Source organism: Canis lupus, chromosome 20 (genome assembly GCF_003254725.2).
Source record: "Canis lupus dingo isolate Sandy chromosome 20, ASM325472v2, whole genome shotgun sequence".
Classification (NCBI taxonomy): domain Eukaryota; kingdom Metazoa; phylum Chordata; class Mammalia; order Carnivora; family Canidae; genus Canis; species Canis lupus.
Window position 1 is genome coordinate 32,650,982 of NC_064262.1, and position 17,415 is coordinate 32,668,396.

At 46.9% G+C, this 17,415-nt stretch overlaps 1 protein-coding gene across 8 annotated transcripts in view; it reads right to left on the bottom strand.

Annotated features, from left to right (window-relative positions):
- The window catches only part of FLNB (filamin B), a 138,535-nt gene that overhangs the window by 25,689 nt on the left and 95,431 nt on the right, over positions 1-17,415 (bottom strand). For 3 of the 8 annotated variants that reach the window (XM_025456321.3, XM_025456318.3, XM_049098309.1), the window contains exons 21-32: positions 15,676-16,273; positions 14,759-14,932; positions 13,780-13,942; positions 12,805-12,965; positions 10,543-10,710; positions 9,207-9,299; positions 8,297-8,420; positions 7,020-7,176; positions 5,851-6,040; positions 3,777-4,024; positions 831-902; positions 4-106 (exon numbers count right to left, since the gene is read on the bottom strand). In XM_025456321.3, the coding sequence (XP_025312106.1) occupies positions 4-106; positions 831-902; positions 3,777-4,024; positions 5,851-6,040; positions 7,020-7,176; positions 8,297-8,420; positions 9,207-9,299; positions 10,543-10,710; positions 12,805-12,965; positions 13,780-13,942; positions 14,759-14,932; positions 15,676-16,273 (2,251 nt within the window). The remainder of the gene's footprint in view (positions 1-3; positions 107-830; positions 903-3,776; positions 4,025-5,850; positions 6,041-7,019; positions 7,177-8,296; positions 8,421-9,206; positions 9,300-10,542; positions 10,711-12,804; positions 12,966-13,779; positions 13,943-14,758; positions 14,933-15,675; positions 16,274-17,415) is intronic. The other 5 variants (XM_035702622.2, XM_035702623.2, XM_025456319.3 and 2 more) reach the window with 5 other exon arrangements.

Sequence of the window (17,415 nt, forward strand, 5' to 3'; positions counted from 1 at the left end):
TACCAGTGATTTCTCCTTTCCTGACCGCAAACGGAATGACCAAGTCGAAAGGCTTGAACCCCAGGCCGTTCATGTCACTCACTGGGACATAAGCCTCTTCGGTTACCTAAAAACAGGAAGCAGTTGTCACTGGGGAAAGTGGACAACAGTGTGGGCCAGTGAAGCAACAGAGGGCAGAGCAACTGGGAATTTTGCAAGTCAGTGCAGCCAGGATTTGGGAATGTGGCTGTCCATCCATGGAGGATGGGCTTTGTCTAACTGGCCCCAGGGCCAGAGCAGAGCCTGAAGGATTGGAGAAGTCATGCTGACCAATTGCTAAAAAGTCACTAGGCATTTTGCTTGTAAAATTCCCAGCAGTGCTCATGGGAAAGTGAAAAAGTGAGAGACAGCAATGTCTGTGAGTCCCAAGAGGCTCCACCTGGAAAGGTTTAGTTGCTTGTGGCCTGGAAAAGAAGGTGCGTTTTAAGTGGCAGAAAGTAGCAGCAGGTGGTTTTCCCCCTGAACAGAAACCAAATGTGCAAGGGGCGGCCTTGAGAGTCAGCAGGAGGGCTGAAGACAGTCCAGGTTCCTCTGAACCGCGGTGACAAACTACACTGAGCGTGATCACAGATATGACGGCTGGAGATTCGTGGAGCGCATACGATGACACAGGTGGGTCTCATTACAGAGGAAGCGGGGATCATTGTGATGGACCAATCAGTGGGGGACAAACCAATGACCAGGACACCCAGAGGGCTTAAGCAATCCCCAGAAGCAGGCTGTAGCTTTTCTGAAATGAAGGCTGAGTAAACACAGAAACGCAAATAGGAAAAAAAAAAAAAAAAGTGTACCCAGGGCCTGAATCCAGGGGAACATGCATTTACCGGAGCCTCCTCCACAGCCTCGACTTCCCCATCCGTGGCCTGGTCGGTGGCAAATGGAGATTAGTTGGGAATCACATTGAAGGGACACTGCTACTTAGTAGGTTCTAAGGTCTGAGGGCTGCCTCCTCCCTGTCTCTGCTCCCTCTGGTACAGCAGGGAGCCACTCGCTCTGGCAGGATCCTGCATTCTTCCTCCCCTCATGGAGAACAAGTTGGCACCCTTTCTCCAAATGTCAAACACCCAAGCCCTTTGAACCCGAGATGCCACTTCTAGGAAGCAAGCCTATAACAATGGTAACCCGAAAGTCCATAGGTAATTGATATGTGCCATGGATTTTACTAGAGCTGTCTGTGGTCAAGAGAACTTGATGTAACCTAAAATGTCCATCCGCCAGAGACTCAGTTTAGCAAATTATGCAAACCTGTACACTAGAAGAAGCAACCAAGCCTGATGAATGAAATGTGGAAGGGTGCCTATGCCTATGAGACGAAAACAAGTGTATGTGGATGACACGATCCCTTGCACCAAGCTGATGGGTGTGTTGTGCAAATAGGGACTAGTCACTTCTGCAGCATGGAACTAGGAAAGTGGTTTCCTCTTGTTTGATAAAGGTCTGTGGTATTAATGTTTTAAAAGTCTATAAATTAAAAAAAAAAAAAAGTCTATAAATTCGGGTAGCCCCAGTGGCCCAGCGGTTTAGCACTGCCTTCAGCCTGGGGTGTGATCCTGGAGACCCGGGATCAAGTCCCACGTCGGTCTCCCTGCATGGAGCCTGCTTCTCCCTCTGCCTGGGTCTCTCTCTCTCTCTCTCTCTCTGTCATGAATAAATAAATAAAATCTTAAAAAAATAATAAACAGAAGTCTTTTAAAAAAATAAAATAGAAGTCTATAAATTCATTTTTTTAAACCATAGACGTTATGCTCCTGCTCCGATCAACCTGATAAGAGAGGGTCCCCCTCTTCTACCATCATCAACAAGAATTGGAAGGCCACCCCCTGGAGGAAGGCTTACATCCCTGCTTTACTCCTTTCTGTGTATTTTAGCATCTGCAGAAAGGGGACTTCACTTAGAAAGGCAGCTTTGTAAGCTTCCACATGGGGAACAGCCCTATCCCTGCCTCCTGGGGCTCTCCCACAGTGGCGCTATGTGCGGACAAAGTGGTCGGGAGCAAGATCTTTCACTGACCACACTATGAACTGGGACCTAGGACTTCTCAATGCTGATGAGCAGATAAGCCGCTAGACCTGTGACTTCATGATGTATTTAACTGAACCAGCCCTGCTGGGGCTCCTTGAGACGTGAGCTCTGAACACAGTACTGGGTGCACCCGTCCTTCTGGCCACAAGTCTATAGAGGGAGGCAGGGAATCCACATGCAAAGAAAGTCCATCTAGGTAAGGCTGGAGAAAGTCTGGAACTTTCTGGGAGAATACAGACCTAAACCCGTACTGTGGGTGACCTACCCCCACCCCAGGCCCCTTTCCTGCCTTCAGTAGTGGCTAGGGGGCAGTGTGTCTGCACAAAATATCCTTGTAATCCAGAGCTGAGGGGACATTCATTCCCAATGAGTTTGGTGGCCCCTACTTTGAGCCCCTGTTGCAGCAGCTAAAATGGCTCAAGATTTTTTTCACACTGACTTTTTCACTCGGACCCTCCCAACCCATCCCTAGCTCTTGGCACCAGCAAGGCTATGGCCTCTACCCAGGGGCTGCTCTTCCATGCTGCTATTCTAATCAACCAGATAAAACCCACTACAGACTAAAACAAATTCTTGAAACTACAACTGGGACCCGTCTCTGTAAATAAGAACAATATAAACTCTCTAGCTGCATTTCTCTCTGCCCTGAAGGAGAAAAACACTCCCACACGAACAGTGTCAAAGTTGACAAGTGCTTACATCCTTGAGACCAAAAAAAAAAAAAGGCTCCAGATCTCTGGCAGAATGTTTACAGATAAACAAACATCTACAGAAAGGGGAAAAAAAGCTACAACAGATTATAGATGTTTGGAAGGCACGGGCTTCTGTTTGGAACAAGTCCCTTCTCTGCTGCTGCATAAAGTGAAATCATTAGAAGGGGCTTCGTGGGCTGTGTGTGGAGCCAGGTCACTGAGGCCTGAGGACTTTGTGGTCAGGCGTGGCTAGCTGTCGTGACATCAGAGGACACCACGTGAGGGGCAGTCGGTGGCCGTCCAGAGCAGGCACACTGGGCTCAGTGAACTTGACTCTGAGCCTTGTTCCTATACCTCACCTGCAAAAGGGCCGACAATGGTTTTACGGGTCAAATGAGGTTTCTAATCTTTTCCTGATTAAAGAACCTTCATAATCAGTGGAGAGTCCAAAAGTCACTCGTTGAATATGAAGGAGTCCCACCCTCTCTGGAACCCTTCATTCCAGGTGTTCCTATTCAAGAGACATGCTGCTTCCCGCATCTCTACAACATCTGAATCTTTTCTAAAACAGAGCTGGAAGCACTCTGTGTCCTGGGGTAGGAGTCAAGTCTCCAGACATAACGGCATCAGGAACCTCTCTCCTCCAGGCCGTGGAGATGAGGAAGGAGGAAGGAGGAAGAACTAGCAGGATGAAAAATTGTGGTGTCTTACTTATACACATTTTTTTGGTCAGAGTGTATCCTTCTGAACTGGGCTTATGCCAGGACCTTGCCTAAGATCCTTCACATGATGGATACTTCGATGGCTAATAAGATTCCTTAAAAATTCTTACAGCCAAGGGTCTCCGGATTTCAAGAGATTTACTCTGGGACTGTACGAGGTCATGACTGCTTAAGAAAAATTTTTTTAAAGAAAACGAAAAAAAAAGCGGAAGGGGATGTTGTAGCCAGGATTTAACAGATGGCAGCTGTTATCATCGCTGCCTGTCGTACCAGAGTGCTCTAGGGAAGGAATCGTCCTTACCATGACGGTGAAGGGGCTATTGGGAATGTCAACTCCGCCAAAGCGCACGTAGATGACATAGGTGCCCGGCTTGGCGGCCGTGTAGAAGATGTCGTACGTGCCATCCTCATTCTCGATGACATCGGCCTCGGCCTCGGTGCCGTCGGGGGTCAGAACCGTGCAGGTCACCTTCCCCTTCCCGGCGGTCTTGGCATCAACCACAAAGCCCACTTCCTCGCCGGTTTTCACAGTGGAAGCGATTCCAGGGCCTGGAGAAAAGTTCAGGAGAAGGGAATGGAAGCTCCAGCCGCGGACAGTTGCCCTGGAGGCCCGAGAACAAACCACGCCTTCGTGTGGTCTGTGTCGTCAATGCTCGCCCCTCGACGGCGGCCACAAGGGGCTGTCCCACAGATCACCCGGGGAAGGCGCTGCTCACGGGACCATTCCATCCGTTACTCACTAAACAAGCTCTGAGTGTCAACCACATGTTGGACCCGGCTTGCCGGCATTCAGGGGTCTGGGGAAGACAGTCAGCTTCCCGAAGCAGACATCTACGGGGCATTTTCTTAAGGGCCAGGTACACACAAAAGGGAACCAAACACAGTCTCTGCTCTCAAGATGTTCCTCATCTCACAGACTTTGCAGGCCTGGCACCAAGGACCACACAGCTTGATGTGCTGTGTTCACACAGAGGGGGAGCTAAGTTACAGAAAAAATGATCTGTCGTGCTTCAGGAGTGTCCTGTAGCACATCTCTATAAATAAAGGTCCAGGAGTCTGTATCCCACGGTTGCCACACCGACAGAGGGCTTTTTGAGAAAACGGGTAGCAACTGAGTTCTGAAGGACAGGTACTCTTGGCTAGGGGAGACCTATCACCCCTGTCCCTAAACCATGACCAGTCTCTCTCTGACTGGTGGCACCCTTTCACGTGGGAACCACACAGCAGGGAATGCAGACTAGTGAACTAAAAGCCTATTGGCAAAAAGAAAAAAAAAAAGGCAGAAAGTGTGTAGAAGCAACAGGGAATGCTAAGAGCATGTTGTTCACATTCCACTACTGGGAATGGTAAGTAGCAGGGAATCTGGGGCCAGTCTGTGGAAGGCCTTGAATGACAGACCGAGAAACGTAGCCTCCAGTAGCCCCCTGGCTGAGAGATGATTCTGCTCAGGATCTGCCCCAGCAAGGGAGGGAATAGGGTCCAGAGTGCAAGGAATAAGTCCCTGCCCAATATTATCATTCCTACAGGCTAGTAAAGGCAATCTAATCATTCCTGGCAGAGCATAGACCTAGGGTTAGGGTGGATTGGTTTGGCCAGTGGTTCGAAAGTTCTCAATTTTTCAGCCCCAAATCACCATCTTGAGCAGTTTATAGCTTACTCTAAAATCCAAAAGCTTTTCTCCATTTAGAGCAAGATAAGATATGAGAGAGAACACATCCAGGGTAGACCTATGTTTAATTTAAAGAGATGCAAATCTGTTTCATTTCAGAGATGGGGATTCATGTTTTGGAATCTGCTGGAATAGTATGAGAGTAGCAAGAGCTATTCTCAGGAACAAAAGGGTCCGTGGTTGTCTTAGACAGTCGTGTCTCAGAAGCTAAAAGGAGTGTGATGTTCAAATATTTCTGGAGATATTCTGAGAGCATGGGCATAGTCTCGAGTGCTAAGGAAAAACCTAGATCCTTGAATGCGTTTCTCTAATGCTGACCTGAATTGCTCCTGAATAAATCTTGAATAATTAAACCATTTACTCATGAAAGGAAAGGCACACATTTGCAGCTTCTCATGGGAGCTGCTGCCACAGCTGAGATCTCAACAAACGCACCCACTTCAAAAGTAACATAATAATAGCTTCCATGTGCCTGGCACTGTGCTAAGCATTTTTTATGCCTGACCTCATCTAATCTTTGCAATGACCCTGTGAAACAGTCTCTGATCCTGAGAAGAGTTTCTTGAATTCAAAAGTTCTCAGAAAGATCTTCCATCTAAGTCTGACTGAAGCTCAGAGTGGTTGAGCAGCTTGTCCTAATCACACAGCCATTAAGTGGCAGAGAAGGGCTAGCCCCTGGCTTTCTGACTCCAAAACCCACACTCACCTGTGGCCAGGCACTTGCTAGCATCTCCAGTCTGTGTGGCCCGGATGCGATAGGGAGACAGTGGGATGTCGTCCCCGCCATAGGTGACCCCAATCATATAGCGTCCGGTCTTGTCAGGGATGTAGGTGACGGCATACGTGCCATCTTTATTGTCGTGGACAATGGCTCTTTTGGGTTTTCCCTCTTGGTCCTGTGGATCACAGAGAAATGCTACTTAGGATGTTGTCATCAAGACGTAAAAACCACTCATGGGAAACTGAGGCACATTTTGCTTATTAATTTATGTCTTATTCAGGAGGAGATAGAATTAATGGTTTAATACAATCTTTTCTTTTGGGGGGGTTGTGTAGGGAGAGGAGAGGCTCACGGATCTTTTTAACACCATATGGACATGGTCAATTTTTAGGAATTTTACTGTCACATGAACAAGTAGTGATTTAGCTCCGGATCAACTGAAAGGTAGAAAGACAAGTGGGCAGAGATTCCTGCTCTTGCACCACCACATCTACTGTCCCTCTTTTCTATAGTAAAAGGCTGCCAATTCTTGGCTGGGTGCACTGCTTCCACTTCTTAGCAAACTCTGCCACTAGGTTACGGCCATATGACTTGTGACAAAGTTCCAGTAAATGAGAGGGAAGCAGAAGTCATACAGAGTTGCTCAAGATTGCTGATTGAGTTGAAAATCCCCCTTTCCCCTTCTGCCTTTTCTCCTCCTGGCAGCCTGCCATGTGTACCAGCTCATGGTCCATGAAGAGACCTCAGGACAGAAGCCACATGGCACCCAAGCGACTTGCCACCGAGCTTCTTTAACAAGAGAGAATTGTCCCCTGTGTGAAGGAACTCTTATATACATAGCGCCTTAGTCCTAATTAATCTGATGAGTCATTTCAAGCATTTTATAACCAAAGCAGAGGAATACTAGATCAAATACTAGAGATCAAAATACATGAGATTCATTCAAACATGGTCCTTGGAGCCACACCTTCAGACATCTCGCTCAGGCAAGCATATTTGTTCTTGCACAATTACTGACTCTCTGATGGGAACAAAATCCATCAAACATTTGTATCAGGGCAGAAATTGGTTATTAAAAATCTTGTTTTTATCCTTGGCCCAGAATTAAGGTCTTTATTAATCAAGTTTGACTCTAGAAAATAACTCAAAGTTACCGTGATCTGAACAGCAAGCAGGCCTTCCCCAGCATCTCGGGCATCAATCGCAAATTCCACAGGCAGGCTGGCAGGCACACCATAGGAACTGAGGCCAGGGCCACTGGCAGTCACTTTGCTGGCATCATATGTGGGAAGAACCTTGACCTTAAAGGGACTTGAAAGACACATACATATCCCAGTCAGTGTGGACACCGTCATCTCAGCTACATTTGATCTTCCGTACACAAAAAGACTGGGCTTGAGGGGGGTGGATTTCTATAGCAGGTAAGACAGCGAGTGCCTTATGTACTTTAAATCCAGCAAAAATTTAAAACCATGTGACCGTCATATGCTTTCTGTGAGTGCATTCCACGGGATACACACTAATCCCCAACTCAGTTTGGGAGACACGGTTAACTCATTTTTGTTATGCTAAGAAAATGTTCACCAAAATGGGAAGGGAATAGTGGAATTAGGAAACAATGCTGGAATGATAAAATTATCATTTTATCTCATCTTCTTCTATTTTTAATATGCTTCAGATGGCAAACTACCTATTAGCAAAGTAATACATAAATGTAATTTATAAATTACATACTGCTACATACTTAGAGCTATATGTGTATCTCTATATAAAAATGTGTATATTGGGGGTATGGGTAAAATTTTTTCATCCCAAGGGGTATAAAAAGAATCCTTTGGAGGTTGTTCTGAGAGAGGAAGAGCATATGCAACATTTCATATTCGTTTGAATGAGGAACAAGGTTTCTATCCAATACCCTCTGGGAATACTACTGTCAACCAAATCCTCAAGTAAAGAAGTGAAAAAGTAAAAAATCTTTGCTCTAATCAGAGAACTACCTGCAAGGTCACTGGAAAGAACTTTGATGAATTAACACATTCCTTGTTTCTTCAAAGATTCTCAACTCCTTAATTTCAGCTCATCTTTAAATTAAAGATGGCCAGAAGGAACAAAATAGGAGGGTACAGGATACCAAGAGAGGATTTGCCACAGATATCAAGGCTAGTGTGTTGTAACACCTGTGCATAGAATGCAGGTTCTCGCTGATACCTGCTGATCAGATGGTTGGATGGGTAGACAGATGGGTGGGTGGGTGAGTGGATGACAGATGGGTGGATGGATGGGTAGATAGATGGGTGGATGGTTAGGTTAGGCAGATGGACAGATGGATAAATGAATGGATGAGTGGTCACCAGGACAGTGCTGGCCAATCTTACAGAGGGGTGGGCTTCAGGTTGGTTTGGACCCCCTTCTATAAGTGTCAGGAGCTTACCTACGAGGGATCTCCTCATCAGCATATTTAACTGAGACCATGTAAGGCCCCTCCTGGGACGGGGTGTAGGTCACTGTATGTGTGCCATCCCCATTGTCCACTATGTTCACTGGCTCCACCAGGCCTGAGAAAAGAAATGAAAGGTCTTGAGGAACTGCTTAGACTCTCCTTCACTCCACCTTCAGCTTAGCTTGAACAGAATCACATTCATCCCCAAGAGCTATTGGTTTTCACTTATGAGTAACATAAAGGCAAGCAGGCCATAATCAGAGGCCCAAGAAATCACAGGAGACAGGATCCCCAATTCATGGTTGCAGAAATGACCCCAAGAGACACCTTTAGCTTTCTGTTGGCTAAAGTACACTCACTGAGCCCTTGAATATAATTACGGAGACTGCCTGTGCTTGTGCGAAGACACGTGTTGTAGGCATGCTATCCCCTTTCAAGCTGGTGAGGCATGCTTGGGATGTGGCAATTTTACTCTATAGCTGAGGTACAGCCAAAGAGTCCACAACTCTGAACAGCAAAAGTTAACTAATGGGCTGGCCAGTCAAACTTATGGTCACCTTTGAGCACAGACCATTATGGTGCCAGCAGGCTGGGTGTAGGTGCAGGGCAGGAGAGGATGCCAATCTCATGGGGTGAGGGGATCTTCAAAGTGATGCCTGCGGGGGATGGTTAGAGACTATGTTAAAGCATAATCAAGGCAGGCATTGGGTTGGTAGATTCCAGATCCCAGTTCTGAACATGAGCATCAAGAATGGGTCGATTGCAAGGTAGGTTAAGCAAAGCATGGCACACTCATTAAGCAAAGCAGATGAGGCAAGAATAACGCAATTTTAGGGGTAAGACTAGCAAGAGGCATTCAGATCACATATATTAGAGCAGCAGCCAATAGGAATATGCAAACCTGTCTCCGTAAAGTCACCCTTCGGGTCACCTTTAAAGAACTCTGAAATGGCTTTCAAGGGGCTGCGCCATGACTGGGAATCCATCTCATCAGCTAAAATTAAAAGGCTGTTACTTCTGAGGCTTCCATAATAATATAATAGAGATAGATATCTAAGTAAAGCCTCCCCCCTCTCTCATACACACACACACACACACACACACACACACACACACACAGGTCTTAAAGCTCAGTAACTATGCAGAATCAGATTCCAGCCCCATGACCTCATTTCCCTCAAACCACATCTGCCCTGAGCTTCAAAGGGCATAACCTCCTGCTGAACCCCATTAAGTAGAAAGTTCCTCTTCAAAGAAGGAAACCCTCGTTTGCCACTTCTGTAAAGCTAACACATCACTAGGGAAAAATCCAGATAATTTAAGAAATTAGGGAGAGAATGGCACATTTTAAATACCGGAAGAGGAAATGTGATGGCCTACCAAATAAGGTAAATTTCAATGCACTTCAGGGCTCTGTCCCAAAATGGCCTGCTGGTCATACCAAACCCCAGTTCCAGGCTGCCAACAAGGCAGGCCAAATTGTCAACAAAGGCCATTTCCTAAGAGATCCTCTCCCTCCAGGAAGTTGGGACAATGACAAAGGCATGCGTCCCATGGGCTGCGTAGCTGTCATTTCTAGAAATTTGGGGTGTGTTTCACATGGGCACCAATGTGGAACAAGGTGCTATAAGGCATCTCAAAAAAAAGTTTGCATTACTTCCGAACCTACTGCGCACCCAAATTCTAGGCCAAACCCAGTCACTGCACAAATGCAGAAACATACATGTGAGAGCCCAAATCCTACTGGCTTCATCTCACTGCTTAAGAAAAATGAAAATTTACAAAGACATTGAGAGACATGTTATTAAATGGAAAGACCACTAGAGAAATAAGAGGTCTGCCTGCTTTTAAAAGCAGGAGCTTCGGGGCTAAGCCTAGGTAGCTCTGTTGGTTAAGCATCCAACTCTTGATTTCGGCTCAGGTCATGATCTCAGGGTTGTGAGATCAAGCCCTGCATCAGGTTCCGTTCTCAGCAGGCAGACTGATCAAGATTCGTCTCTCCCTCTGCCTCTGCGGCTCCCCCTACTCTTTCTCTCTCTCAAAATATAGAAGTAAAAGTTTTAAAAATCAATAAATAAAAGCAGGAGCCTCTCCTGTTTAGGTAGGATATGGAGCAATAAAGTAACTTAAGAAATTTGCAGTTCATGACCAAACTCAAAAATAAAGTGCCTGCGCTGGGTCACAGTTGCCCCCCACTGGGGCAGAGCTTCTGGCAGGAAGGCAGGATGTATACTCACCTCGGGGGCCCAGGACCCTCACTTCCAGTGGGGCCAGGCCAGCCTTGCTGCTGTCCACCGTGAAGGACTGTAAGATGTGGGCTCGGACACCGGAGCCCAGCCCAGGGCCAGCGATCTTGACCTTGCTAGGGTCCACCACATCCTTCACAGGAACTCTGAAGGGACTGCCTGGAAAAGAGGTCCCAGGGTTCTAAGCACAGCTCACGTAGTGCCAGGAGGCCTGCCTTGTGTGCACCCATGGGCATCCTCCACAGGCATCAAGCCATGTGCTGGGCCCAGAGTGGTTAATGCCTCCCCCCGCCCCCCCCCCCCCCCGCCGGAACCCACAATGCGGGAGAAGGGCGAGGAAAACTAGAAGTAGAACATCACACGAAACAGATGTTGGAGGCATGTATAAACATTGGTGGAGCACTTAAGAGGCAACAAATCTGGTCTTCAGGAGGCCAGAGGAAGCTTTCCAGTGATATCTAAGTTGAGATGAGAGAGAGCAGATAGCACCCAGGAAACAGATGGAGGGGGTTTTGAGCACAGTGATAGGCACATGCAGAGCCCTGGAGGTGAGGGAGAAGGCAGGCTGTCAATGAAGTGGAAGGAGGACGCTGAGTGGTGGAAGGAAGGAGTGCAGACTGCTGCAGAGGTGGCTGGGGCCTTGTGGCCCACATCTTATATCCTCTCCCCAAACAGCTCCTGAGGGCTTCCTGGAATCCTTGCCTTACAACACAGCCCACAGCTTCCTGCCACGAATGGCCTGCTTGGTTCCCTGGCCATTGGGTGAAGCCTTGCTCTTTCTCCCTGTCAGCTGTGGTCCTCCTCCTGCACGGCTGACCCCAAAGGGACACTGGGGGCCTCCTACTCTGTGAAGGTATTGGTTTTAAAGACCAAGGAAACAGGAGTGCCTGGCTGGCTCAGTCAGTTAAGTGTATGCCTTCGGCTCAGGTCATGGTCTTGGGGTCCTGGGACTGAGCCCTGCACTGGACTCCCTGCTCAGCAGGGAGTCTGCTTCTCCCTTTGTGTGTGTGCTCTCTTGCTCTCTCTCTCCGAAATAAATATCATTAAAAAAAAAAAAAAAAAGAGCAAGGAAACAGAAAATGTTGTGTGATCAGGATTTGCAAGAGAAGTACTAAACAGAAAAACTAGGGCTGGGCCAGAGATCCTCATGGGATTCCCCCACCAACATGGACCAAGTAAGAACCCCCCAGAGGTGAGCCAGAAATAGGAGCCCCAGTGTCCCTGACATCATGCCTCCTCAGGCTACCAAGTCCATCACCAAGGGGTGACATGCGCCTCTTGCTATGTGAGGAGTCTTTGTGCTCTCCAAGAAGGCTGGCAAAATTAATAACTTGTAACTGCCACACAAACTCAGATGTCCCTGCTTGGCCTGCCTCAAAATCTATTGTAAAATAGAGTGGTAGATCAAGAGATCACAAAAGAGTAGAGGTCTTGCCTTTTTAACAATAGCTGGGTTTCAATGGCATCAAATTTTTCAGCTAACTGAAATAAATGGCTGACCCTGGCAAAGACAAACATCACCTTCCAGGCGGGGGTTTAGGGGAATAAAAGGGACCTTCATTTCACAGAAAAACAGTTGAGAATTTCAGTGTCAGCAGCTGATGACAATAGACTACCTCTGAGGCTAATCTCCAAGTCAGAGCTTCCCCTGGAAGGTGTCTGAACTTAGCATGAGAGCAGCCAAGAAGTAATAGGAGAACTTTAGAACTTTAGGTGGCAGATACCAAGCATTCCCCAGGCAGACATCTAAAACCAATCACGGCAGCTTTTCTTCCTGATGTGCTTATCCCACGTGATCTAGTTGACCCAAAAGCCACCACCAACCAACCACAGCTGGCCCACCAGAGGAATCCAATATGCCACAGCGGGCAAGACAGCATATCCCATCAAAAATAACCCCACTAGGGGTTTATACCAGGCCAGTAAACACTGGGCTAATGCTTAACCAACAAGAATTCCATGAAAGCAAATAAGAAGCCAGAAGGTTGTTGAATGTTTCATAGCAACACCTCATGAGGTCCTCCAACACGTGAACAACCACTTCCAGTCAAAATGCCAAGCCAACACATTTCGCCAGGTTACTGGTCCTATTGGGAGTTGGGATATTCATGGAGACACAGCCATAAGGAAAATTCTCCCTTTGCAGCTACTGCAAATATTAGACTCTTTTTCCCATTCAAAGATAAGCAAAACAAAACCTGCTTTCATGCCACATCAATTATTCTTTGGGTACCTTTCTGAGGGATAGCTTACCAGGGATGTGGGCTCCTCCGTATGTAATGTTAACATCGTAATCCCCTGGAGCAAAGGGGATGTACTCAGCACTACAGCTTCCATCTTTGTTGTCTCTGCAGTTGATCTTTGACTCTGAAGGTCCCTCAACAGTTATGCCAAGCCCACCAATTCCTGCCCCTCTGGAAAGTGTGGAAAAGAAAGCAAAGTAGTTCTAGTGGTTCATGCTGGTCTGTTTATTGCCAAAATTATTTTAAAATCCCTCCATATGCAATCCCATTTAGCCAACCTGGCTCAACTACTGTGACACTTCCGCACAGAAAATTCCTCAACGGTGTAATATAAAGGCAGCTCTGACCCCTCCTCCGATGCTTATCCTTCATTTTTTTTTTCCTATCTAATTGTATTGGCTAAGACTACCAGTACAATCAGGTATGTGACATGTGATGAATTTTAGAAGGAATGCTTCTAATACTTAACTATGAAATTGGCTATATGTTTCTACATTATCACGTTAAGGAGTTTCCATCTAGTTCTGGTTTACTCAGCAATTTTAAGACTTTAAGTGAGGGCTTTCTGGTACTTTTTGAGGTATACTGGCCTTTCTGTATAGCATAAGGCTTGACAAAAGAACATGCCTGGGGATCCCTGGGTGGCTCAACGGTTTAGCGCCTGTCTTTGGCCCAGGGCGTAATCCTGGAGTCCCGGGATCAAGTCCCGCGTCAGGCTCCTGGCATGGAGCTTGCTTCTCCCTCTGCCTGTGTCTCTGTCCCCCTTCTCTCTCTATGTCTATCATGAATAAATAAATAAAATCTTAAAAAAAAAAAAAAGAACATGCCTTATATGCCATGAAAAAAAAAAAAAAAAAGCCTCTCAAAAGTTGGGAGACCATAACACCTATGCAGAATATACCCATACAACTCCTTCCGAGCAGTTAAACTACCTAAGGCTACTCCTTTTAGAGAGTCAACACATAGATCCCAGGACCTTCCTCACCTGGTAACAACAGTAAAGACATTGGGTTTGTTGGTAAAGGCCTCTTTCAATCCTGGTCCTTGAGCCTGGACTCGAGATGGCTGGCAGCCTTCGGTTACAGCCACTTTGAAGGGACTATTTGGGATGGGCACATCATCGTATGTCACCTCCACTACATGGAGACCTGTTCAAAACGACAAACAGAAACATAATTGCACAGGAGTCATCTATTTCTGGGAAATAACACTCTACTGTAGAGTTTCATCTAGCATTCTCATCTACCTGCTACCCCACATTATTTGAAACAAGCAGGTTAGAGAAAGGTATCGGTTTGATCTGATTTTTTAAAAAAATATAGCTATTTATTTATGCTTCCTGTTCACTTGGCAGCCACATAACCCTCCCTCCCCAGTACCCATACACACCAGGCCTCTCCCTTAAGCAAATATCACTAAGTCTGTATTCAAGTTAGTCATCTTAAATGTACTATCCTGATTTGGAAAAACTCCATCTGGTCGTTAGCCAAGAGACAAAGGGAAATCCATGAAATAGAATATACATGCATCTACATAAAAAGATTGAAAGTATCTATACCAGAATATTTATAGGAATTATATATTCAGGTAATGAGAATATATGGTACTTTCATTTTTTTCTTTATCCTTTCCTGATTTATCAAACATTTCAAAAATTTCTAATATTCAGGAAAGAGATTATGCAAAAAAAATTATACAAATGGGCAATATGCCATGACATCAAGCTGCTCGAGGAGCCTGAGACTAAACCTGGCCCAACTGTCACACAGCAGGCCCAACATGTCGGGCACTGAGCAAGCACTGGCTCTGTTGGGGAAGAAGGTTTCTACGTGTCCCTGTCACTTTGTCCATGCCTCTGCTGAGACAGGCCAGACAACACGGGGTAGGAGTCAGTACCAGTCACCAAAGGAAATGGCCCAGCATGGCTCTGAATGACAGTCGTGTCCAAGCAGAAGTCATCTCACCTTTCTCAAAGGGTGTGTACTCCACCTGGTAGGTCCCATCAGCATTGTCCGTGACAAAGCACTCGGTAGAGGCCCCTGAGGGGTTGGCAATGTGGGCCTTGATGTGGTCACCCCCAACTTGTGTCAGGGGCCGTGAATCAACTGTGAAGTCGGTGGTGGCTTCGCGAAACACATCTGCAGAGCAATCACACAGATAAGAACATCACCAACACCCAGGACCTTGGACCAAATCCAAGAACTAGGGTTCTTGGCACTTTAGGTATATTATGTCTAATTTCAATGACAATAGACAACTGTTTTCTCTGACTCTCCAAATCAAGAGTATTAATGACCACCTCCCCCCACCCACCACCACCACCCTGTAAAAGCTCCTTCTTCCCAGGTAGCCTGTCGAAGCTCCTCCTCCCAGCCCTTTCCACCTGTAGGATGTAGGATGCATAGCACCCAGGGTGAACCCTCCTGTAAACTCTGTATCTTGGGTGAACTCCTTGCATACTTTTTGGACAAAGGTGGGGTTAGTGCTACGACAGTTGAAAAGACAGATTTGCTCTATAGCAAGTATGGTATTAGTATCACATTTTAAACCTTGTCAGTTAAGTGCCAAAAAATGAAAGATCTTGAATTTCCACATAAAAAAACAAGATTTCTGGCTTTGCCAGAGAAATAGGAAAATCTGCTGGCAGTGATAAGCCCCATGCCCCCTAGAGAAACAAAGTGAGGGGCGGGCAGCAGAAATGCCACATGCTCACCCCTTTGCTGTGGTCCATCTCTTCCTGCTGTAGAAACCACAGGTGAGTGTTTTCTTATACCCCACCTGGCCCCAGTGGGCATATTAGTTTGCAGCTCTGCTCTGCATTTCTGGTGACCCCTAAGTCCCAAGTTATTTTGCAGTCTCCCTCTTTTTTTATGAAACCCACCTTTTCCTTCTATGCCTGGCCCAAAGACTTTGACCCTGCTGGTGTCCACGGCGGGCTCCACCTTGACCCTGGCAGGGAAGTGGGGCACGAGCTCGCCACCATACTTCATGGTCAGCGTGTACATGCCGGCTGTCAGGGGCACATAGGTCACCGCGTAGGTACCGTCTTTGTTGTTTTCAATACAGACTTCAGCTTTCGTTCCCGAGTCTGAGACGGCTTCCAGGCCCAGGGCCCCGGGCCCTGCTTCTGAACAGTCAACACTCAGCAGCCCAGCTTCACCCACTTTCCCATGCTGGAGACCTGGTCCTGAAGCCACGACTTTAGAGGGGTCAAAAGGCATTTCAATGTCAGCTTTGAAGGGAGAACCAGGTATGTGGACTTCTTCAAAGAGAATGTTGACGAAGTATTCCCCAGGCTTTGTGGGCAGGTAAGAGACGGAGCAGGTGCCGTCACCATTGTCAGAACATTCAATTTTGGCCTCACATGGACCTTCCACGGTGAGGCCCAAACCTCCAGTGCCTGCTCCTTTGGTGTCGATAGTGAACTCGGCAGGCTTGCCCACGAGACCACCTTCAAGGCCAGGACCATGGGCCTTCACCTATTTGAACAGAGAATAAAAGTCAAAGTCTGCCTGATGCTTAGCCAGCACTGCTTAACCCCTAAGCCTGCAATCAGCACTGAGCTGCATCTTAGTTGAGTGGCCCTCCTCCCTGGGGTCTCTGAGTCAGACAGACCACAGAGAGCCATAGTGCCATCCAGGCTGTGAACAGCTATGAGAGGGAGACAACGCCTGAAAGCCACAGCCCAGAGGCGTAGCCCTCCGAAGCACGGGGCATGACTTCCCCTCCTGCTGCACCCAGCATTTCTGAACCACAGGGCCGCAGGTGGAGACCTAACGTCTGGTCTAACAAACACACGCGGGTCTGAACGTTTATAGGATGGTTTTATGGACCTTTCTGTTGCTTTGACAGCTACACCTCTCAACAAATTCCATATAATAAAACATGACACTGGAGTGGTGGATATGTGTCATTATACATTTGTCTAAACCTGCAGGATGCATAGCACCCAGGGTGAACCCTCCTGTAAACTCTGTATCTGGGGTGAACAGGATGTCAAGGCAGGTTCATCCATAGTAATACATGTACTCCTCTGCTGGGGGAGGTTGAGCACGTGCAGGCACAGCAGGTAGGAGGGAAATCTCTGTACCTGCCTCTCAATTTTCTAAAAACCTAAAACTCCAAACACTATAGTCTAATACAAAAATTTAAAACCAAACAGACTAAACTACTTTTCTAAGCGGGTGGGGCCAGGGCTTTCATCTCTGATTCAACAAATAAGAGAGTTTTATAGGACTCATGCTATTGAGACCACTGAAAATACTCTAAAGCCCTGGATTCCGGGCTACTAGGAAGAAATGATAATGAGCCTAATCTATTTTTCTATTGAGTTAAATAATTTCTGCAGGGTGAGCTCACCTGTCATGCCGGCCACTGGGCTCTCACTTTGCCCTCACAGGCTCATTGTGAAGCAAGTGCTGCTATCATGCTAACAAATGGGAGGAACAGGACTTAGGGATGAGGAGTACCTCACCAAAGCCTCACCACCAGCGAGCAAGAGGAGGAGCAGTGGGGAGTACACCCAGCTGCCCAAGGAATCCTCAGGCTGAGATGTAGAACAGAAAACTACTGTCAGCTGGGGATAAAGTGCAGCTGTTAAGAATGGACTTTCCTTGGAAAA